This window comes from Hesperophylax consimilis, chromosome 8, assembly GCF_061612785.1.
Source record: "Hesperophylax consimilis isolate HC1 chromosome 8, BYU_Hcon_1.0, whole genome shotgun sequence".
NCBI lineage: Eukaryota > Metazoa > Arthropoda > Insecta > Trichoptera > Limnephilidae > Hesperophylax > Hesperophylax consimilis.
Genome location: NC_142843.1, coordinates 32831451 through 32857870, shown reverse-complemented (window position 1 = coordinate 32857870; position 26420 = coordinate 32831451). Strand labels below are relative to the sequence as shown.

The following is a 26420-nucleotide window of genomic DNA, read 5'->3' as shown; positions in this document are numbered from 1 at the left end:
TTAAATATTAATAAATACTTACATGCATCCCACATACCTAGAGGCTTATCTAATCAAAAATATTTACATAATAATGTGTAGGTACAAAAAAAACAAATAACTAATTAACATCTTGTGTGCCAACGAATCCTTAAAATTTTTTTTTAAATATAATTTCTCTGAATATAGAATAATATAGACGGTAAAATTTACAAAACGTCATTTTGCAAGAAAAACTAGTAAGTTACTACGAAAATAGAATCAGCAGGAGAACCGCGCTAATTTAGTGCCGTCACACGAAAAGTTAATAAATACCTGTAGGGATATCCCTCTTGTCGGGTCCTGACTTCTTGTTGTCCTTGTGCCTCAGGACGAATGTCCTAGTCTGACCGAGGGAAAGGGAGGCGATGGGAGCTGAGTGGTCCAGTTCAGCTTCGTTATCTCGGTGCTCGCTTATGTGATCGGCGCCGCTCCGGTACCTAAAAGATAACAAACTCTGCTGGCCACAGGGGAGAGATGTGCACACTTTCAGGAGAATCACGCTCTGCGAGTGGGTTGCAGGGTTTAGGATCATTTTACTAAAAGTAAAGATCCTCGAGAAAGCTCTTTGTCGAATGACCAAGCACTGTGATATTGTACTAGCTGTAAGTTGTATTATGAGGAAAGATAAATACAAGATTAGCAAATGGAAGGTAATCTGGAAAGCTCGAAGGAGATGGTGCTGGTTTGGTAGTCGGTCATTTGCATGATATGGCAGCTATTGATACGGTTTAAAGGATATTGTTATAAGGATTTAAATTTATTTTTTATGGTTGGTAAATATGGTGGTTGGAATGTCACGGAGTTATTAAAAAATGAATTGAGAAATAAAAATGCAAAAGTAATTGGGAAAAAAGAAAAAATAGTTTGTTTATAACCTCAACTTATTTCAGATTGTCATCCGGTTACTGATTAACGTATCGACATTTCGATGGCCCAGTATTAAACTGCAACAAGTCCAAATCTGTTGTTATGAGATAATCAATATTTTGTTTTGGCGCATGTCTAAATATGTATGCAAAAATGTCATATATCAACAGTTTTCACTGAAATTTCTACATTTTAATGAAATCACGGACACAATCGTCAGTTTTAAGAGGAAACAATTCGAAATAGGTTTATATAAAACTGAGTTGTAGACATTTTAAAAACATTTCAATTAATTTTGTTGCTGTTTAAAACTGTGGAGAGCTAATTTTGGCGGATCTTTCGATACCTATATCGTAATTTAAGCCTTAGACACATTACTCTATATTTTGCGCGTATAATTTGAGCGTGGCGTATCCGTATTATAATATGTTAGGGTGACACACTACCCTATAATCTTCATCAGGAGAGGGGGTCAGATTAATTGGGAGACTGCCGCGGAATATCATTTCTTTGTATGGGATCTGTCTTATTGACAAATGACAGCCGCGTAATTACGGCGCTCCGTAGATTTTCAAATCGAGCAGATCATGGCGCATGTCGTCGCAACGCCAACACTTATAACTTATAACACATAATCTTTTTAGATGTGACAGGTGTATATGGGATTGTATGGCGAGCACATGGAGTTATATAAAACGATTTGAACTTATAGCGTACTCTGTCACCCCCTTTATGGTTTTTCGGACTTGTTTCCATTTAATACTTGACCATCAATACGTATTTACACAACATAATAAGATGATAAATTAGTTTTTTTGTTTAATATCCGATTGGTGGCGTACGACAGAACTAACAATTTGACTGACGGCCCCTTGGTCGAGGGGTAAGGCTCGGGTTCAAATCCCAGCTTGCGCTAGAAAAAACATTGTTTTAATTACATCTATTTATAAAACTGTATTACAGAAGGAAAAAAAACGTTATTTTCTACGGGTTGATTTTTTATATATTTTGCAGTCCTATTTTTATTTTTATATTTACTTTTACCTGGATCAAAAATTTCCAAAATATTATACATACAACCTATCCTCTAGGAGTACACCTATTATTCTCACTTATAGGATTAAACTTAGATTCCCTGTATTATTTTATTCAAACCTTTTGTTAAAACAAAATAATTCGTATAACTGTATTTAACCTTTTATCTATTATTTACGTATCTCTTATGTCTGTTTCCCAGTGAATTTCCCATCTATAATTATGTTTTATTATGATAAATACATTTAAAAAAATTAAGAAATGTTACGCTTCCTCCTACTTCTCGAGCTAACGCTTCGGACGGCCTCGTATATCTATCATTTGCCCTGATGACGGACACTGCAAGGCTGTCCAAAACGTTGCCCCACGAAAAAGAAGGAAGCGCAACAATACCCCAAAAGTCTAACCATAAATCTGATGTACGTGTTGAAGACGGTGCATTGCACTTGAGAGTGCACATCTCAATAACTAATTACTTATTTAAAATGCCAAGCAAACAATTTAAGCATTTTATTTGATCCTTGGAAGTGTTTATTAAACACCGTATGACTCAATGTTGTCAGATTACCTGGAATACCCGGTAGCTACTTACTGTAAAATACTGTTCTACGTAAATTTTATATTGATTATAGTGACCTTCCTACAATACCGGTAGATAATACAACCTTCAATGAAGCTTACTGTGTTGCGCCACCAATACTAATGAAGAAATGCCCATTCATACTTCATACAATAAAGTGACCACAAATTTTATGTGTTTATTTTAGAAAAGTGTGAAATGGTTTTGTTCTAAGAAAAAACAAAATTACCAGGAAAGAATCAATTTACGTAAACATTATTTAAGGGAAATTCATTGGTAAAATACAATGAAATAAACATAAAAGATAGTAATTATAAAGTGATAAGAGAATTATAATTTGATTTCACTTTTGAGTGGCCCAACCTCACTCAAGACCACGCCCTATATAGTTGTCTTTAATTGCTAATTTATTTTTTATATATTTTTGCATTTACACATATATATTGTACAATAAATGTGTATATCTTTATGGGACGAGTGGGATTGTACTAACCTCTACACATCCTGGAATAAAATATATTATTATTATTATTTAGAAAAATGCAATTTATTTTTCTGCAATGAGGTCGCGTACAAAGACCCAATGTCGTGAGATTTTTTATTAACGTAACATTTACGAGGGCATTGTCAAGTTATCTTCATTATATTAGAATGCATAATGCCTAAGGACATAGAAAATGGCATTTTATTAAGAACGTAGGTACACGAGGATAACAATTTTAAAGCCGCGTTCAGACATGCAATAATACAACATGTAACGCAACGAGAATTGTTTGAACGTTACATTGCCTTGTTTCGTATTGCAGTCCAAACGAGAATTCGCGTTGCATTGCACAGTGGAACACGAATAATAATCTAGATTACCAGGAAAGCAAATCAATACACACGTCATATAAACGACGGGTTTTCAACGAAATGGATTTTTTTTACCTGGTATAAAAAAAACGTAAATATTCTGTGGAGATTAAAAACCGATTCTGTAAAAATGCACACTGGAAATGTCAGAGACAAGAGGCGTTCTCTGGAATTGACGTAGGTGTCATTATCAAAAAGAGGTGTGAGTTCATGTTATACTATGTGGTATTTTACAATCCTATTGATAGCCTATTCATAGGATAATAAATAAACAAAGAAATACTCGCAATGGGTAGAAAATTCGGCAAACTTATTCGACCTTTTCTTAGGATGGGTTGTTTCATAGAATTGGAACAATTCATCAAATTCAATCGTTCATTTGCGAGTTCTGTGAATGTTCTACTTAAGTTCTGTTATTATATCATTATAAGCCAGTTACTTGACAGAACTGAAAAAATAACAGAACTTGAAAAGAACTTTCACAGAACTTGAAAATTAACTTTAAAAGTTGAAGAATTGTTCAAATTCTCTGAAACAAGCCGTCCTTGGGTTCAAGTACCGAATAGTAAATCCGTCTTTATAAATGAAGACATCGAAAATATATGTTATCCTATGGATAAGCTATCGAGAGGATGGTGAAATACTCCTAGCTATATTAGCCGATATCGATGTAAAACAAATATCATAATGTTAGACAATTTGACATTTCTATAAACATAATATTTGCTTTAGAGCCATTATAACGACATGTTGCAGGGCGAACATAGTTGCAAGGACCTTGAAATACAAATTACATGACGCAGAGCTAACCGCTAAGCAGTTTTTCTTGCTTAGAACCAACAGATTTATGATAAAGTTTGGTTCCTTGGGCTATTTTAGGAATTCATCAATCAGTTCAATAAAGTTATAAATTAGACATTTGACAGATTTCACAGAAAGTAATATAAAATTGACTTCATGTGTTTCTCAACCAAGGAACGAGAGTGAAAAATGTTATGGCTTAAAAACATATATTCATATAGATCAACAAACGCTGATGCTGAATATATATTAATATTAAGTTTATAATATGTATATACTTATAAGTAGAATGAATAAATCGTCATTTAAAAACGATTACAACCGTAAGAGACTTAAACGCCATGTGATTGGTCGGCGGGTTCTGACAGAAATTACACGGCTACCTCACGGGCCGGTCGGCGGCGTGCATTAAAATGCGGAAAATTTTGGGAAAAGTTGCACTGCTTAGACTCGCACACCACTGTTATATAAATTATTTCAAAATTATTCACGCGTTTTGGAAATCTTGTCAAATATTTAAATTGGGATTTGTTGATTTCATACCGACCCGTGTGGGATTGACCTTACTGTTAACCGACAACACTCGCCCGTAGCATACTGCTATCGGATTATTTATTCAGTGGTAATAAATAACACAATCAATGTATCATACCTATTGACGAGGACAAAGTCAAAGCGGTGTCCAGTAATTTGGTACAACTTTTCTCTGATGGCCTCCACAGGTCCTGGCCAGGGCAGGGCGGGCACTGTGAGGCCGGAGAAGGTGTAGGATATGCCGGGATCTCCGTAGGCCACCTGCTGCCGGGGGATCTGATGCCATTTCCCAAACACCCTGTAATAAAAGCTAGTAAGAAATGGACGATTTGCAATCTCTAGATGCTTCAGAACATAGACGTCTGCTTGAAATGATATGATTGTTCTAACGATATTTCGATGCGACTTGCAATAATATTTGTCACAAGGGATTTCAATGGTTTGTCCCAAATCAGCATACAAGTGCGTATGCGCCGTTTCGCAGATTGCCTAGGTTTGAGAAATAAATTCAAGACACAGAGGGTAACGGTCTCATATCGCCTTGGTATCTCACCAAAATATTTTTTCATATTATATTTTTGCACATTATGCCGATTTAATTATAAAGAATTCATTTTGGCGAAGACAGGCATTGATGTATTTTTTATTTTAGAATATTTGATGAGGATTGACCCCACCGTCCGCCGTGAAGAACCGCCACTGATGCAAGGTCGTCCGACGAAATAACGACATTTGACTCCTGGAAATATGCCAAACTCATACTCAATGTTTGTACACTACAGAAATTTTCCAGTTCAACAGCTCGGCTGTGAAATGATTTACCGGCTTTTATGTTTCGTTCCTCTTACAACATTGGTCTCTTCAAACAGGTTCGCTCCTTCAATTCCTTAAAGGGTAGGTACTGCAACAGCGTCCATTGTAGTATATAAAACAAATAGGGGTGCACACAAAACAATGTTATATCACTTGTTTATAAAAAAATGTTATATCACTTGAGCTGAATCAATCTGGTTGGATCGCGATCTTCCTTTGCTTTTCATGGCTTTCACTTTCAGGACCTTCAAGGTAGTTATTTAGATAGTAGTTTGTACCTGGATTGCATGCACTCATGGTTCAACTGCACGGAACTGAGTTACAAGAAGGCTATAATAATATATCTCGTAAATAAATATTAATGTTAGCTTTTATTATTATTTTGCGCATGTTCTATTTAATTTCTTTAACAAATTTGAATCATTTAATAAAGTTACACTAAATTATTATGTTTACGAAAGCCCGTATAGGGTATAATATAAATAAATAACATGTCCAAAATATCAAAATATACGTCGTAGGAAGTTAACAGCATACTTTTGATGCCTAACTTCAGAAACAATAGCTTAGTCTTCAAATTTTTATTCTTAACGAGTTTATTTGGGACTTTATACTTTGTGTTTATTCTCAGGAGTTATAATCTTTATCAGAATTCTGTCAATATAACCTACAATACTTAAGTAAACACGATAGTTTATTTTGATTGCTTTCTTACATTTGTGATTTCTTAAAAAGCCAACAAAAATAGCACAACGCGATACTTTTAAAACTAACATAATAGTTTTCTCTTATTCTACCTGACTTTGGCCAGATCCCCTGTGAAGTACTGCAGGGAGTCCTCCAGTTCTTGGAGCAGCTGGTCCCCTGTCCTCTTGCCCATCAGAACTGCATAGTCCAAGTTCAAGTCCTCTGACGTAATCTTGCGCCATTTTATTGTGTCGCATTCCAGCTTTTGGAACTCTTCCATAACGCCTTTAGAAATTTATCTGTAAATAATAATATATTATAATGCAACAAGAATGCACGACGAGTTCCATTATTATATAAAAGATTTTCCTCCCTGACCAAGAAATAACTGATGGCCGTTTTACATGATGTTTTTTTGTCCAGTTTAGACATGGGTCGTATTTTCATATAGATTGTAAATGAAAAAAGACGTTTTCTGTTTTAATACCGATTTTTTAAGATGCGAGACATTATTTGACATCACCTGTTGTCTGTCATTATTTTTACGTAACTATATTGTGTGGATATGTTACATGTTTTACATTTCAATTTATATTTTAAATATTCATAAAAAAGACTATAACATGAGTTTATTACCGATTGTGAACTGTTCGGTATTGTGAACTTCGGTTTTATTTTTGATTTTTTGCTGTCGGCAACGGCAAAAGCAAATGGCAGATGCTTTCATGTAATCTATGGTTATGTTCAAGGTGTTGCCATTTTTGACGATTTAGCATCGTACCTTTTAAGTATTATTTCTTCATAATGGCGACTATCTCATTGAAATCATATGTATGGGATAATGGTGGTGCAAAGCAAAGATATTTCATAACGGTCCCGATTTCCATATGGTGATAGGTATGAAAAAAAGCATCGTGTAGGACGCTCATAAAGCACATTTTAAGCACCTTGTAACTAGTTTCGGGCACAAGCGAGTCTTTTTTAGAGGAGTTTGACAACAAAATGACAAATACGACAACAAATCACAATGTTGTGTTTTAGGAAGAGGTTTAAGCGTAACGTATTATTTTGAGAAGCTGTAATTGTTTTCGTTATCTGGAGTCTAGAGTTATCCTCTGATAACCTAAAAACATCAATGCCAATAATTTACAATAAATTATAAATAAAATACTTTTTCAGAATTTTCTCCCGGATTTTGAAATAAGACCAAATTTGAACTTTAACAAAAAATATTTAAGAATATTTTAGACTATTTGAGATAAATAAGATCATCCAAGTGAAGCAGAATTAGGTTAGAGAATTTTATTTTATTTTTTCCCTTTGATATAACGATATTAATAAATCCCTTTGTACAGCCCCTACCTTAAGCCGCCTCACAATGCTGACCAACCGGGAGGCGTTATAGTCCCGACCTTACACGGCACAGAGAGGGGCGCTTGTGTGAGTTATAACATACAAAATAAAATACAAAAAAAAAAACAAGAAAACAAACAAACAAACATAACGTAAATGCTAACATTAAAGCTGAATGATTAAATTGTTATAATTAGGTTTTAATGTACGAAATACTGTACAAAACTCTATGCTATTGTATTTTTGCGACACCTGTTTAATAAATTTTTCGCAGAATGTTAGGTAAAGAGAATAAACACAATATTTCTCAACGAACATTTTTTTAATAATGTCAGTAGGCGATGCTTCTTCCACGAAATAATTTTGAAAAGATTCTACGTTATTTCCACGAAATAATTACGGCGCAGCGCTTTCACAACAGAAATGTTAAAAAATCTGCGATTCTGGCGTTTGAATATTAAACTGAATTTTGTACACTAAAGTGTTTACAATATCCGTAGAAAATACACAAAATTTCACTTAATCGTGGTTATTTTTCAAAGTCTACAATTATCCTCCCTAAAAGGTAATGGTAGAACTAAAGTGAAAGGATTACACTATATCCTATTTGTCTTCTTCTACCTAACTTAATTCATACACAGGATGTCCGGGGGTTAAGTGCGCTAACTTCGGGAGGTGATTCTAAATGATGGTAAAAGTTAAAAAGATAACTAAGTTTTTTCGAAATTCCAATATAAATATAATAAATATTTTTTCCGTAGTAGAATATTTATATTCCCAAACAAACAATTCAACTTTTTAAACATAAAACTATCTTAAAACGCTGGAATTTCGAAAAACAGTTATTTATACTTGTCCTATCTTGTGGAATCAGCCCTCGAAGTAAGTGCACTTTATCCCCGGACAGCAATTCACGAAAGATAACTTAGTTATATTTCAAAAAGATAGCAGCCAATAAAAATGAAGATAATATTGGTTTTTCTTAGTCGAAGTATGATTCATTTAAGTATGACAGAAGGGGATAGGGTCGTATTAGCAAAGCCCCGGCAAGGCTAAGTTCCTGGGATCAATCCATGGATATGACCAAATCTTTTTCAGATATTTCCGTTATCTCAATGATTAACTTATTTTCTAGTTTAGTTCATAAATCAATATTAATAATGGTTAATTTGAGCAAATCGTAAAAACTTGTAAAAAACTGTTCAACCTACATAACTGTGCTAAAACACGCACACCATCCTTGGATTATTGAAAATGCCTTGAATCTTCTTGCCACCATTAATGAAATAATCATATTATCGTACCTTATCGTGACAATACTGGATAAAATAATTTTGGAAGTAATTACTGTAACAGCAAATGGGATGGCATTTGAAACGACACTTTCTAAGAGAACAAAAAACAATGTGGGATTTACGTACTTAGAAGTCAGTCAAATATAGATACTAATATGGGTTGTCTGTGAGTGCGTTAGTTAGTCCTGCGCAAAGTCTAATATCTTTGGTCCTGCGTGAAGTGTGGTTCACAAGTACGTAATACGCTTTAAGTTTAAGCGTAATTTTAAAATTGGAATCAGTTGTGTAAATACATAAAACATAATATTGTATTTATTTATTTTTGATGTGAAACATCTATTAGCGCACTTGGGGGGGGTAAAACCGATTCATGCATAGCAAGCGTGGCAAGACGGGACGACGCTCTTGCACGGAACAACGTTTCATTCGGCCAGTCACGTGACCAAAACGTGGCCGCCAAAACTCTCCGCGGTACAATTACTTCTATTCTCACTAATATTGGCAATGGATCTAATTGCCAATATTAGTGAGTGGTGATGAATCCAAGTAAAGATGAATTTATAATTTATTTCTTTGTGTATATTTTAAATAAAATTTATTTTATTTTTTACTATCAAAAACATAAAGACTTTCATTTTCACTTCCTTTAATAAAAACCAGGTTCTGTGGCGGCAATTTTTATTTTTATTCGTTTTTTATTTGGGAGGCGGGTATGGGTACCGCCGCCCCGGGAACCATTTATGGGATAACACCTCAGTCATTAGTCACCCCGAGTGGTTCGATACGTTTGGTGATTTGGCAGGGTTTCCCGGGGTTCATCGGGTGAAGTGTGCTCTTTTATATCCTTTTATACCCTTTTCCTTCTCAGAGCTTATTCTCCTTCCTTTCCTTAAAAAATACCACCACACAGCATTCCTAAAGATGACATAGGCTTTGAGGAAAATTATTATGTGGTGTTGATGTAAAAAACACAAAAATAACAAAAATTATATTGTTCAATAATAAAACGGTAAAACATGAAAAACTGTCAATTTAAAAAATTTGCATGTTTTGGGTTATCGATTGAATCAGCATGCAATAAATCCCAAAATCAATAAAAAAATATGTCGTTTGAACATCGTGATTATCATAATCTTGAATATGCATGGAATCTGATAAAAAAAAATAAAACTCCGCTGTAAGCACTTCTGTCAGAATAAATCTTTGTTTGAGATTGGAGTTACCAATGCATTTACAATATGAACAAGAAGTAATAAATGAATAATTAATGTGTTAATTACTGCACAAAATTAATTTGTTTTGAAACCAGAGATGTAGGGGTACCTTTCACCGTGTTTTAATCATATAATCGTGTCAATTTAGATTATGAAGTGTGAAAATCTACACACGTTTTTCTTATCGTCAGACGAATGCATTAAAGATAATGCAACGCAATTGGAGCTAAATATATTATCAGTGACTCACTCAAGCTTACACGAGACATAAACACTTATTCATGGGGTAGCATAAAAATGATTATAATAACCGAATTGCAGAACGACGTCCAACATTATACAAATAAAAATCTCTTTGTTTAAAGTTATTAGCAGAATATTACGAAACCACTTATTCAGACATTTTATTTAAAAAAGAAAAATAATGGAACCTAGATTCAAGATGTTCAAAACAAGATGAACCTAAATATGTCATTATCCGAAGGTTTAAGTAAATATTACCATGAAAAATGACCCTTGAAATATAATAAGATCGCTCAAAATTATAAGGAAAACTGCCATATTCAGGATGATGCCCTTTTCAAACATAACATCTCCTTAGACCCTTCTTAACCCCTCTCTGGAACCTTTAAGGCCTCTTAAGGTTTCGTGGCCGTGACTATTTCAAAGATTAACAATTTTACTACAGTACACAAGAGGCTAGGAAATTTGCTCTCAGTTGAGCTAAACAACATATCGGAAACACAAGACGCGCCTTCGCGGTACCTAATATGACTTCTAGGAGGTATTGATCAAAAATATTTTAAATTTTACACAACTATGCATAACTTTTTTCAGTTGTGCAAAATCAAAAACACATAAAAAATTAGCAAGGAAGGAAAATTTAAAAAAATGATACCGTAAAAAAAATTTAAATGTTTAATTATAAATCATTGTTTTTCACGCACAATAATATGTAAAAACATAATTAGGGTTATCTAACAGAAATGCAGTTTTACTGACACAAATGTGATAAATATTCTTTCCAAGAAGTATGTTTCCTGCTGATTAATGGTTCCGAGAATATTTTCCAAATGAAATTATTATGCACATAAATGAGTAACAAGATATACACTTATGAACACATCTGTGAAGATAGATCACAGCACAAATAAGTGAATGATTAAAAAATACGTTTAATTCAGAACATTACTTGTCATCTGACACTCATCGGCCGAATTTTTCAAAATATCTACAGTAACATTGAAAAAATATCATTTTAAATTATTTTTGAAATTATACTTTCAATCAAATAACCAAAGGAAATTTCAAAAAGAAAATGTAACACTGACATTTCATAATGATGACATGTTTAACATCAACTTATTGAACAAATAATAAAAACGACACCCATCAGCAAGTTGATTATGATACACATTGTTCTAATATTCCTGTTTGTTTGTGATCAACTCTGTTTTTTGCAAAACTGTCTGGAGCCAATGAGACTAAGACTTCCCCAATCGGGGTATGTTTTGAAGCTGATGGGGAGGGGAAGGATAGTAAAAAGAGGAAGAGGAAGGTGGGGAATTACCTATACAGATCTGGTCATCAAACATCACATTTACTACGAGGTCAATCATTTGAATTAATTACTGAACAGTTCAACCATCTATCGAGTCCGCTGTCTGTTATTTTCGCATAAACCTTCACAATTTTAAATTATGCTAAACCTTCAAATGTTCAGTCACCTTTAAACTATTGTACAAAATTCAACAACAATTTGTGAATTAAAAACACATAATCTTCATAAAATTTTTGAAGAAACATTGCGTGGGAAATAAATACAAAACACAGCACGTGTTTCATTAGCTCAATAATTTATAAATAAATTATTCATAAACATTTTTAACAGGTTAATGGAGATTCATAAAGTGAAAGACATGTTTCTTGGAAGAGAAATTGTGATGAGTAAACCTTTTTGATGAATAATGTGAGACATGACGTGTTAGGATAATTTTATGAATTATTAGCATTTTTCATAAAAATGAGTGGATGAAACAATATCGACCAACGATAATCTAAATACTAAGTAGGTACCTAGTACCTAGTATGTGAATCTGTTAAATTCAAAGTTTAATTTCGGTCGCTTAGTAACGTTACTGCTCCATATAAAAGTCGTAAAAAGGCGTTAATAAATAAATAAAAAAATGTTGAAAAAACACTTCCAAATCGCTAGTCATAAATGACGAAGAAGTAAAAGAACCAAAAGAGACTGCAACCCTCAGTTAACATGATCAGAACAAATAAAACGGAAATCTTACGGATCATATCTTACCTCAAGTCTAAAGCGGCAGTTGGCTCCGATGGTGTAACCTCTCTCCTTCTCAAAAACTGCAAGGAGGAACTTGTGGATGACCTTAATTAATCTCTCTCTGTCAAAAGGTATCTTTCCAGACAAACTAAAAATTGCAAAAATTATTCCTGTACATAAAGACAAATGTAAAAAAATGTCCAAAATTATCCACCAATCTCTATACTTCCAGCAATCTCTAAAATTTTTGAGTGTGTCATTACAGAAAGACTATTGAAATATCTCGAACACGACAAAATTCTCACCTCAAAACAACGACGGTCTAACACTAAATGCGCAGCTTTCGATTTTATATCTAACCTACAGAAACATGTTGACCATGGAGATTTTACAGCAGCAATATTTATTGATCTAAAGAAGGCGTTTGACAAGGTGGATCATAACGTATTGATCGAAAAACTGAAGCATTTGGGTATTGTTGGAACTCCTCTAGAACTTTTCCGATCATACCTATCAAATCGCTTTTCGGCAGTAGAATTGGCTGGAGAAACGAGTGAATTGGGTAAAATAACATGTGGAGTGTCACAGGGGTAAATTCTGGTACCGTTTTTATTTCTAATATATGTTAATGACAGAAAAAAGTGGGGCATCAAAGGAACTCTACAACTTTATGCGGACGATACGGTAATTTTTTATAACAAAACAAATCTAGCGGAGCTTGAAATGGAAATAAATGCTGATCTTTCCCATCTCACAACCTGGTTGAGAATAAATAAACAAACTATTAATGTAAAAAAACGCATTATATACTTTTCGGCAACAAGAAAAAATCCAGCCTCAATATCAAAATTGGTGACAACTGCCTCGAAAAGAAAACGAGCACAAAATATTTGGGCCTTATAGTAGATTCTCAACTCTCGAGGGATCTCCACATAAATCATGTAAAGGAGAAAATTACCCCCATAACTGGCGTACTATATAGACTTCAAGGATTACTACCCATTCCTTTACTAACTTCAGTATATTATGCTATGATACATTCACACATTTCCTATCTTTGCTGTATCTGGGGCTTTGCCTCAAAGAAATTGATTGCTGACCTACAGGTGGTTCAAAACCGAGCTCTCAGAAATATTCTTGGACTTCCACGGGACACTCATGTCAGGGACATCTATTTAGTTTCTGGTATCCTTCCATTCACAATCCTTCCTAAGCATCAAATCACCAGCTCCATCCTACAAATTACCCAACAATCAACTCACACTAACGTCAAGCCACTTTACAATCAAGGCATCCACAACCACAATACTCGAAATAACAATAAAATCCACATTCCTCAAACACACTCTACAAAATATGGAATAAAATCTTTAAACTACATTGCCTACTACACTTTATAATTCGCTTCCAGAAATGTACAAAACCATTGAGAAAAATAAAAAAAAACTCACAATGATGGTTTAAAGAAATATTTTTTTAATATTTTAAAAAATGAAAATCAGAAAATCCATATTTGTATATCTTTGATTGTTCCTTTATTTGTTTACTCTTATCTTTTTGTTCTACTTAACCTGTCCTTTAAAAATTATTATTCAGTGTTGTACTTTGATATTTTGATGCCAATGTAAAATTGTATGTACTGACTTCGGTATGTATTCTTCTTTTGTATTATTTTCCAACTAATGTATTGTAATTTCCTCCCGCCCTAAAATGAGTTTTGTAACTCATCGGGATTGCCCTAGCAAGAAATAAAATAATAAAAAAATAAATATAAAGAAATAGCTTATAATTATCCCAACTGTAAATTGTGGGTGGTGAATTGAGGTCGGTAAATTGTGGTCGGTGAATTGTGGTCGGTGAATTGTGGTCGGTAAATTGTGGTCGGTGAATTGTGGTCGGTGAATTGTGGTCGGTAAATTGTGTTCGGTGAATTGTGGTCGGTGAATTGTGATCGGTAAATTGCGATCGGTGAATATTTCCAGAACCGATGTATTAATCCGCGTAGCGCTTTAGGTGATTTTGGATGAGCCACCTTGAGGGGATTGTAGAATATTGTTTGCAGTTTTTTTCAATATGTTGCGAGAAGTGTAAGAAAGTGTTCTAACTATCCGGGACGGTGGAAATATATTCCAGGTGTCAAAAAACCCCTTAAAACATAATTTAAAAAATATGGTTTATCGATGTTTTATATGCCTCTCTTGTATCACGTCATTTTCAAAATCAGAATAACCTCTAACCTTTAACGAACCTTGAACCTCTCTAACTCGGATGTTTATCTCTCCCGAACATATTTTCCAAAGCCTATTTATTTTCTCTTTAATCTAATATATCTGTCGAAGCAAACTTTACTTTGATTTATTACACTTTAAAATAAAAGACATTCAAAAATGAAAGAAAAATCCCCGATATCATTATCAGATTTTCATCTCAAAGTTTGCACGTATTGCGAAACGAACACTTATGACGGGTAGTTTCACAGAATTTGAACCATTCATCAAATTTCAGAGTTGATTTTCAAGTTCTGTGAAGGTTCTATTCAAGTTCTGTTATTATATCATTATTGGCCAGTTGTTTCACAAAATTAAAACAACCGGTCCTAAATCTTAGAAAAAAAAACTATAATAACTTTTTTTAGTTAGTTATTCAAAACAAAGAGACAATTGAATAAATATGTTTTCATTTGTTTTATTAGTTTTTGTTGATTGAAAACAGAAGACTTTCAGATTTATTCTAAAAAACACAGCAATTGTCTATTAGTTTAGATTGTTTAGAATTTTATATTCACATGTATTTGTTTGAGTTTATTGTCTATTATATTATAATCATTTTGTTTTAATCTTGATTGTCATATTATTCCTTTTAAGAAGTTCAAATTCACACGGCGGGATTATAAGATAATTCAATTGTATTCATTTTACGGCCTTTGTGTGTGTCTTTATTATGGTGTCGGGGGAAATCATCCAAAAGTGGGTGACAATTAATAATTTGACAATGGCGCAGGCTTTAAACTTGGTAAACCGTAAATAATTTGGCACAGTTTTAAAGTATAACCTACCTACTATTAAACTGGTTTTAGGTAACACTGAAGTATGTAGGTACTGGTATCTGAATGTAGGTAACATAGCTATCTCTCTTTTGTTGTATTTTGTAAAAGATTCTGTCTTTCATATTTCTGATAGAAGTTTGAAAGGAGCTTTCGTAACGAGCTCGGATAAAAAATAAGAAAGATCCATAAAAAAAAACAAAAATATTTTTGCAATATAAACACGTAAATTTGTTTATATTGTAATTATGGCAAGCCACAAAATATGTAAATGCTTTTTACGGATAAGAAATTGTTCGTTTGAAGCAACAAAAACTCTTGAAAAGTACCTCTAACTAAAAAGCTTAGATGGCACGGAATTTGCACAGCTTTTGGTGCACCCTCATTTTCATTATGAGCTATAGAGATAAGAGATATCTTTGCATTTGTTCCGTGCGTATATATGATATTTGTTCGTAATAAACATAGTGTAGAAACTCAGGCGAAGTTGGGAAGAAAAGATATAAAGATTTGACAAAACTGCCGAGAAAACGGTAGGGACCGTGAGTTGGGAACATTTGAAATAATTCACAACATGAATCTTTTAGTGCTTTGCAAATATTTTATGCTGTTTATATTTAATGTGACCATACTTCCAATTGAACGGGACCGTCCTATTTTCAGGGAGCCTGTCCCGTGGGAAAATATCCCGTTATCAGAATGCTACAAATTGAGAGCAGCCAAAGATATCAATAATTACTACAGCGAAAAACGAATATTGTTAGATGTGTGATCTGTACCGGTAGGGAAAAAAACTAAAATCACCAATTAAATAAGCCATAATATCTTTTGACTCCCATGCCCAAGGCATACAACGTAAATTGCACATCTGTTCAAGAAAAATTTCAAGTATCTACCTTCTTAAATATATTTCGTTACCTTCCTTAAGTACCTTTCTGTATGTATATCTTTACCTTCCTAGATGTATTTCTTTACCTTCCTTAAGTATATTTCTAAATTAATTTAATTACTTTCCTTAAATTCCTTTCAGAGTATATTTCTTTCCCTTCCAATTAGCTTCCTAAATGTACATCTTTACCTTCCTTAAATACCTCCCAGAATGTATTTCTTTACACACTTTGGGTACCTACCTAAATGTATTTCTTGCGGAGTGACTAATTACTTTACCTAACTTTGTGGCCATACGACCCATCGTCCAGGTTCAAGTCGCCATAACGCCATTCCTTCATTTGACCTCAAGTCAATTATTCAACTCCCTTTAACGCTTTCCTTACCGAATAATGATCGGACCGATATTCTTATTTGACTTGTGCTTAGTGACCAATGACGCGCATTTAAATTTCTTCCAAATAATGCTTTACTTTGTCAGAAAAATTGAAAACATGTCCTGCTCATAATATTTAGTATCAAAGTGTCTTTTTAAAAATAAAAATAAAAAATACTATTTACTCACCCAGCATCTTTGGCCTTTTGCGGGGTAAGAGGGGACAGCCAGCGGGTGTTTCAAGCTAGTTCGAAATACTTTTGAGACTATTGGTGTGCACAAATACATTCAAAATGATTTGAATCTTTGCCTGTATATGTTATGTTGTACACTTCATATTTCCTCTGCCGCCCAAATTCAATTGAGAAAATTTATTATAAATCTAAATTTTGCAAAAAATATATTGTCACTGAACTGCATACAGGGTGTCCGCGGGTAAAGTGCGCTAACTTCGGGAGGTGATTCTACATGATGGTAGAATTAAAAAAGATAAATATTTTTTTCGACATTCCTCTGGTAATATAAAAAGGAGTTAATACAATACAGAAATTAGTATATTATATTTATTATATCTAGCGCAGTTCCGTCAAAAATAACTGAATATTATAATTGTAGGATTTGTGAAGATGGAAGAATTTATAAAATATTTATCTCAGGATCACCTTCATAAAATAACAACGTTATTTTGTTGACAAATTAGAGAGACGATCAGATATTTACCTTGCAAACACTGTTAGAAAACTAGAAACAACACGAAATACACATTTCGAACATATAATTATTAATTAATTAATTAAATCATTTTCGTGTTTTTGGTAATCGCTTGTCTCAATAAATAATTTTTCGCAAAACTGATTTCAGTATTGAAAATTACAGACGAAGAAAACTTAGGACGGGTTGTTTCAAAAAATGTAATAAATTTGAACAATTCATCAAATTTCAAGTTGCTTTTCAAGTATGTGAAGGTTTTAGTCATGTTTCATTATTATATTTATCTCACTGTTGAAAGAATAAGAAAACTTTTCTATAATATACGAAATATTTTAAATAAGAAAACTATCAAAATTGTCTATTATGCATTAATTCAGTCCATATTGCAGTATGGGATTATTGGGTGGGGAGGGGCTTTTAAGGCTTCTTTACAGCCCATAATTACAATTCAAAGAATAATTATAAAAACCATCCTTAGAAAACCATATGACTCCCCTACCATATTTCAGGAATTTAATCACAGAATTGTATAAGAGAATCGCCTTATATCAAATTTATAAAGAATATTTTATTTATAAAATTCACCCCTCAGATAGCATAAGCAATAGATTCAAAACTAATGGCTTAATAGCCATTCCTATGCTTAGAACGACCACGGCTCAGCACCAATATTCGTATTTAGGTGTGAGATGGTACAATATATTATTGTCCAAAAATAAAATTAGTGAAACCGAAACTGTGAATTATGAACAATTCAAAAAGTTAATTAAGTCCCTAAAATTGGATACTGATATATTGTACCCCTAATTTTCTTACACTTGCTCAATCTGTAAAATATATATATATATATTAATTTAATTGTCTTTAAAAAACTATTTTTATAATTTGTTTACCTGATATATTGTACCCTTAATTTCCTCGCGCTTACTTAATCTGTAAAAAGATATATTATTTTAATTATCTTTAAAAACACACTTTTCTAATTTGTGTACCTATGTTAATATTATAAAATAAATAATAATAATACTTGGATGACTTGTATAGCGCTGTTTTTGTGCAAAAACACCTCAAGGGCGCTGTACAAACTTACAATACATTTCTACAGTGATCTATGTTATTACTTAACTATTTATGGAGAAAATATACAGTACAATACTTACCTGGTAGGTCACTTGAGATTAACACTTAATTAACATTATCTAATTGTTTATTGGCGAAATTTAGATACAGGATTTAGAACTTAATTGAAAAATTGAATATAACTGGACTTTTTCTTAGGATTGGTATATTTAATTTAAGGGTACGATAGCTTAAAAAGGTAATTATTTATTGTTTTTGTGTTTAATTCGTAGAACTCCATTTAATTTTTTTATAAATTTAATTTAGATTAAATTTGATAATATTATTATTAAGTTCTGCAATTGTTTTAGTTTTTTATTATTGTGACAGCTGTTTCGGCTTACAAGGCCATTTTCAAACTGTGGTTAGTCCACATTGAGACGACGTTTTTATACTATTTCAAATGTAAATTTTGAAGGTGCATACATTGATTTATTACTGGTTACACCGATGACATGATCTATTGTTGGTTAAACCAATCTATGTTTTCCCCTCAGTAAATGGTAATGGGTTCTTAATTATTTACTAATGACTTTATTGCTATGAATTATTTGGGTGCATTATACTGCTTGGGTTTTGTGAAAATACTAAGAAGTGGTGAGTAAATTATTTTCCGTACTTTATTAATTAGTGTTAAATTTGGGTCATTCGTTCGTTTATTGATTTCTAATTGTTCAAGTAAATTTAATCTAATGCCCTTTTTTTCTATATGCAATGGTTTAGGACCCTTGTTGTTAAGTGGGGTATGATTATTCACCAAGAGATGTTCTGCGAATTTTGAGGATGTGTTTTTATTATTATAACATCGTATATGTTCTTGGAATCTAGTTAAAATGTGGACTAACCACAGTTTGAAAATGGCCTTGTAAGCCGAAACAGCTGTCACAATAATAAAAAACTAAAACAATTGCAGAACTTAATAATAATATTATCAAATTTAATCTAAATTAAATTTATAAAAAAATTAAAAAGGTAAGTTTTTAGTTTAGACCTGAATTCTGTTGGACTTGATATGGATCTTAGTTCCCGAGGGAGTTTATTCCAAGCCTTCGGCCCAGATATTCCGAAAGCGCGATCACCAAACTTAGTATTTGGCTTGCGCATAGGTTCTATCAGTCTGCCTACAGCTGCTGATGTTGCTGATCTAAGCGTTGACTGCCTCAGACCAGTGTTTTCCGGGAAGCATAGTTCAGAGATGTAGGGTGGGGCCATTTCATTGATGGATTTAAACACCATCCAGCACAGTTTGTACTGGATTCTTTCAGGGCACTTGAGCCAGTGAAGGTTACGAAGGTGTTCTGAAATTTGCGAATATTTTGAAACCCCGGTTATGAGCCGTGCTGCTGCATTAAACACTGATTGAAGTTTGTCAATTTGATATTTTGGAAGGCTGGCATAAATGCCGTTGCAGTAATCGAGACGTGAGACTACGTAAGAGTTGATAAGTAGTTTTGTTGCTTCTGAAGGAAGGTTTCTTCGGACAGACTTGAGTTGTCTTAGATGAAAAAAACCGGTGCTTACAGTCCTATTTATTTGACTTTTAAACGAAAAGTCTGAATCTAAATTGACACCGAGAAATTTGACTGTTGTTTTTGGGATGACATCGCTGCCGGAAATAGTAATAGGTGAATTGTCTATGAAATGTTGACGTTTGTTTGTGGCTGCCCAGAGAAACTCAGTCTTAGATGGATTGAGCTTCAGCTTGTTTGAAGACATCCAACGAGTTATTGCTTCTAGACATTCAGTTACACGGATCTTGAGACTATTGATTTCATTTGGAGCGCAGTAAAAATAAACTTTCTGATCGTCAGCGTAGCAGTGAGACAAGAGATCAAATGACTCGATTATTTTGGCGACATCATTTGTAAAAAGGATGAAGAGAAGTGGACCCAAAACGGATCCCTGGGGTACCCCTGAAGAAAGTGTTGCGAAGTTGGACAATTTATTTCCAACTTTCACGGCTTGTAAGCGATTGGATAAATAGGATACCAGCCAATTTTTTATGTCGGAATTCAAACCAAATGTTTCCTCTAATCTCCTAATGAGGAATTCATGATCAATCGTGTCAAACGCTGCACTCATGTCTAGGAGTGAGATAAGTGATAACTTACCTGACTCTATGGCCAGAGTTATGTCTGATAGCATACGAAGAAGCCCGGTTTCAGTTGAGTGGAACTTTCTGTACGCAGATTGACGTTTTGCGAATAATTTATTTGAATTCAAGTGACTGGTTATTTGTGCGGCAGCAATTTTCTCCAGGATTTTTGAAATAAATGGTAAGTTTGAAACGGGTCGATAATTACCTAAGTTATCAGCGTCTAGTTGTGTGTTTTTCAGGATTGGTGTTACTACAGCTGACTTGAGTGGTTCAGGAAAGTCACCCGTGCTAAGTGATTTATTGAAAACGTGAACTAGGAATGGAGCTAGAACATTAGAACATTGTTTTAATAACCATGTCGGTATAGGATCAAGACTGCACTGTTTATTAGGCGAGCTTGAAATAATTTTTATTACTTTTTCCAGCGTTGTGGGTTTGATAGAAGACAAAGTTCCTCTAGAATTTAAAGTGAATATTGGCGGAGGGGCGTGAGATGCGGAAGCACGAATGGATTCAATTTTTTCCCGAAAAATAATTGAGAAGGCTTCCGAGGTAATATCTATTTTCGTTGGAACAGTGACTTCGGAAATTACAGTCTTTATTGGGTTCCAAAGACGTCGCGGGTTGGTTCGCTCAGAGTTAATCTTTTCTTTCCAATACTCTGTTCTTTTGGAATTTATTTTACTCGTATACTGTTTTTGAGCGAGGATCCACTCGTCTCTTGTAGTTACAGAAGAGTTTTTCCTATAGGTCCTCTCTAATTTCCGCATAAGTCTCTTCTGGTTTCGACATTCATCGTCAAACCAGCCGTCAGACTTTCGAACTTTCCGTGTTTTTGATGATGTCGGGGCATATTTATTTAACAGACATGAAAGTGGTTTATTATATGTCTTGACAAGTTCGGTAGGGGTCTTTGTTTCCCAAACATTGGGTGTACATAAGAGAGAGGTCTGTAACTCTTCCAGAAAATCACTAAAGCTAAATTTTGCGCCATTCCCTTGATACAATTGTTGTATATGGTACTTTAGGCGGGTTAAAATCAATATCAGTGCAAACAAGCCGATGGTCTGACAGTCCTATATCACGAATTGTTATGTTTGTATTTATATTAAAAGTTTTTAATTATTGTTTAAAAAATCATTAGAACTAAAGGTAAATACTCCTCCCATAAACACGAGCTCTTGGAGCTCAACTTATGGAGTAGTAGAATAATAACGAAAAAATTATATATATAAGTCTGCATATTGTCATCATTTATAATGTTAAATAATTTACAAGTAATAAATAAATAAAAAATATATATATCGTGATTGGCTAGTTGTTTCACAAAACTGAAATAATTATAAAACTCGAATAGAACCTTTACAGAACATGAAAATTAACTTTGAAATTTGATGAATTATTCAAATTCTTTGAAACAACCGGTCTCTGCTGATGTAAAATATTGCTAATCTAATAAGAATATCTTCAAATGATTAGTAATTCAGATAAAAAAGGGACTGCAGGCCCCTAACGAATGTATTGATGGGTTTCCTGACAAAATTTTAGTAAGATACGAATGTATAATCACGATGTCAGAACACGTGTTCATAAATATCCGGATATTTCCGCATTTGTATAATTATTAAGGCAAATACAGGTGCACGAACACGTGTTCTAATATATTAGAATTTTCTAAAAGTTTATTAGGAAACAGCCTGCAATCCCGTTTTTAACCGGATTTTAAATAAATCAGCAAAACTATTTGTTCTTTGTGCTCTTAAATTTAAAAAAAAAACTTACAAATGAAAAGTATGCATGAAGATGTCAACAGAAGCTATGAATATTTTAGAGGTGGTGGGGATTGGATGCATTAAAATCACCATGGCTGGAAAACTTTTGTGAAAAGTTCACTTCACCAAAATGAGAAGCTATTCAAAATAAAGAGCAGAGTACAGTTTCAGAAAATGAGCACGGGAAACAGGAAGAATGCGATGAATGGAACAAAGGTCTTTTCACGAACACATCCCTTGAGCAAACAACGCCATATTTGATGGAAATGTGAATATTTGCTCATATGAAGCTGTTGTGAAATTCGCTCCCAGTTGTGATCACTCTCCTACACTGTGCTGTTGTTCTTCACAGCCGCTATCAAAGGGTAACAATTTCTATTTTATATGACCTCATATCCCGAGGATATCTAAATAGAGGACCAAGCTTATCGAATAAAATAAAAATAAAAAATTGAAAACAAAATTAAAACCGTAAAAAAAATTGCATAACATCTAAAATCAGTCATTTTAAATACATGTAGGATTACGAAAGATTTTTTAAATATTTATATTGAGGGACCAGTAGGATTTATAGGTCCAATTAGAAGTTCTACCGGGCCGAACCCTCTGATATGAAAATATCTGCAGTCGGTGAATTATTTTCCCATTTGCTCTCTGGTGAATTGACGTGTTGTTCTTGTATTGTTTTGTATTTAATATGCTTATATAATGCACTTGCATAATGTGGATTGGACTAGATGATCATTTATGGAAAAGTGTGCCTGTGGGGAAAATTTAACCCGGTCATAAAGTCGGAAAATATAAAAAAAAAATGTCTTCTAAAACTTAAAAAAAATGGTTTTACTGAGAATTGAAACCTAACCTAACCTAAACTCGCCAAATGCGGCTACGACCGACATTTAATTCGTAAATTAAGCCCCGGCATTCCCAATTTCTACCGATTCATAACATATTTCTCTCTAACTGTTAAAGTTTTTAAGCCCTAAAAAAAGTTATTTATGAAGATAAAATATCTGTAAATTTGTAATGCTAAAATAAAATAAACGTTAAAAATATGAAATTCCTTCAATGGAAAAAAAAATCACAAAGCAAGAACCGAAAATTATTTAAATCACGTTTTGTTTCGTTATTTAATAAGTAATGGATATGAAAAAAATCACAGTGTTTCTTTAAATGCAACTAATGCATTTGTCGAGGGAGTTTTGTTCCGCTTCCAAGATTTGCATTCATTCATTACCGAAAACAAAAGTGAAATTCAAATAGATGTATTTTAAAAAAGCAAAGATTCCGGTTTTCAGAAAACAAAAAACCATGACAAACAAACAAATGCAAAAATTAAATAAGAATACCAAGTTACATTAAAGCAGGGGCGTACAGTCTACATAGGCACGTAAGCACCGCCTACCCTATCTTAGTCTTATAAAAATATAAATAATTTTAACATTTATAAAATTATTGCAAGAAACCAATAAAAAAGACGCGCAAAGTAAAACAAGAATCGCTGCGCCGCGCGCCACTCCGCACCAACCACCATAAGGTATCAAAGGCAGGAACTAAATATGCAAGCGACCACACGACATATTCAAAGCGTGTTGTCTTCATTCGACATAAAACTGTGCATGTGTGTGCGACGCTCATTCAAGGTACGACTTGTTTGTGTTAGTGCCGGATAAGGCCGTGCCTTTTGGTACAGTACACAAATGTAATATATCAATCAGTGCCATCTGTTGAAACTTTTATTAATTAGTACAACTATACTGAGGAAATCATTATCATATTATTTAGGTTTTCTCGGTTGGTTGGTGCGGTCGATAAAATGCGGAAATGCTTAATCGAATAATTGGCTTGCAATATTATGCACAAATACTGTAATAAAGTATTTTATTTATTAAACTTATGATTTAAATAAAAAAAATATTACAACGTTTGAATATTTTAAATTTATTTTGATAACGTAATTAATTATTTACACATATTTTTTGTCATTTCTTGAATCATTAAAATAACTGGTTATTTTGAAATCGATAGCTATGCTATTCGATTTAAAAACTTTTAATAGGAAAAGAACTTAAAAAGAAAAAAAAAATAGTTATATGTGTATATATTTAGATAAATAATCTTAAATTAAACGATATTGTACTACCGGCTTCAGAGTAGTGAGTCCCGGCCAATTAATTACATACATTCATTGCGTTTTTATGATATTCGCTACGCATTAGCAATATGTATTAACATTTCATATTCATTTCGATTGATTTTGATCCACGTACCCCTAGAGCCGCCTCTGGTCTCACTGGCTCAAGACGATTGGGAGCAGTCAGGACTTATTCACATCATTTTAGCGAAGCGGTAGTCACCTAACTTATTTTAATATACCTACAAGATATTCCTATTCCACACGCTTGAACAAATGCAGCATCTAATTCGCCAATTAACCGAGCTCTTCACAGTCTAAATAATATTTGTAACATTGACATTTTTTCGGATTCACTGCCTTAATTCAAACGTGACATCATGTCAATAATTTAAACTGTTCAATGCGCATACATACATATAGACACACACATATATTACACACACCTATATACTACATACACTACACCTATATACTACACAGTACACATGTCACCTGGTAATTAAGGAATAGACATACCATTTAGCAGACTTACAAGGAAACATATCATAGGTACCTAACATGAAGTATTATATTCCCTTATATTGTTTCAGCTCTGCAAATCATCTACTATTTGTTTCTATAATATAAAATAAAAAATAAAATAAACTGTCAAGAAGAGCAAGCGAAATTTTCAAGTGCTCAAGTGTATTGCTGATGTATTAAAAATCTCTTCAAAATATCAGTAATCCGGTCAAAAACGGGATGGCAGGCCGCTTCCTGATAAACTTTTAATAAATTCCTCGTATATCGGAACACGTGTTCATGCACCTCGATTTCACAATATATAATGACGAAATATCGTGATAATATATTCCTCTTTTACTAAAACTTTAACAAGAAAACTATCAATTCATTCGTTAAGCTTTTTTATCCGGATTACGAATAATTTGAAAAGAATCTTAATCAATTAGCAATACTTATATTTCCCCAAGAGTTTTTTTTTTAAATAAAATAAATACCGGGTTTTATTGTTATCTGTAGTATTATTCACATAAAAATTAAATAAACCCGAATACGTGTACTTTAATATTTTAATAAAAACATAATGGTTGATTTATTCATCACTCTTTCATAACACGTAATCCTGCCTACTTGTCCCGTATCTCATGTATGTTGAACATTGAAGATACGAACTTGTCTTTGTTTAAAGTTGTAAACTTTCAGTTTCAGCGCAGTTCAACCGAAACAAAGGGTTTGACAGTTTGTACAAAACGCGATAAAAAGCCAGAGACAATGATATCGTGCGCATCGGAATAAAATATGCGAGCTTTCCGAATAATTACTCTTACCATCTGCGCATGCGTTGCATCTTCCTCCCGTCTTGAAATAATATAGAAAAACAATCCACTTCGTAAAAAAACATTTCACACTGTTCTCTTACCTAAAAAAACTTGATAGAAATATAGCGGTATTATCTTTTTATGAATGTGCACGAAGTTACGTGCTTGTTTGTAGAGTTTAGGGGTTGGAAATCCCTTGTGCCAGGCACGGGGGAGAACTACGTACAAAGTTCAAAGAATAATATTTTTGTCGGAAGGGAAAAATCCTAAAAACTATCTGTGATTATTATATTGTAAATACAAAGGATTGAATTTTGTTTATATCCTTGGCAACGGAGATAGTCGCAAATATGTTCATAATACCTTAGTTCTTAGGGTTAAACTATGATCAAATGTTACGTTTTTAAGGCGTTAGGCATTTAAACTTTAGGACTTTTGGTTCAAGAACAACACAGTGTGGTAATTCTTTTAAACGATTTGTGCAACGATATTTGATATTTTTATTGTGTTCTTTCCATTTTTCTGATTCATCAAAAGAGTGGGTGGAAGTTTTGTATCATTCAAAGTGCAATATGAAGTCGATTGATGATTATTATATGGCAAACAGCTATT

General features: G+C 33.3%; 1 protein-coding gene across 1 annotated transcript in view; it reads right to left on the bottom strand.

Annotated features, from left to right (window-relative positions):
- The window catches only part of LOC149421903 (DNA oxidative demethylase ALKBH2-like), a 213445-nt gene that overhangs the window by 4985 nt on the left and 182040 nt on the right, over window positions 1–26420 (bottom strand). Inside the window, exons 2-4 of the mRNA XM_089634333.1 lie at window positions 6304–6492; window positions 4812–4991; window positions 295–458 (exon numbers count right to left, since the gene is read on the bottom strand). Of these exons, the coding sequence (XP_089490459.1) occupies window positions 295–458; window positions 4812–4991; window positions 6304–6473 (514 nt within the window). The 5' untranslated portion in view covers window positions 6474–6492. The remainder of the gene's footprint in view (window positions 1–294; window positions 459–4811; window positions 4992–6303; window positions 6493–26420) is intronic.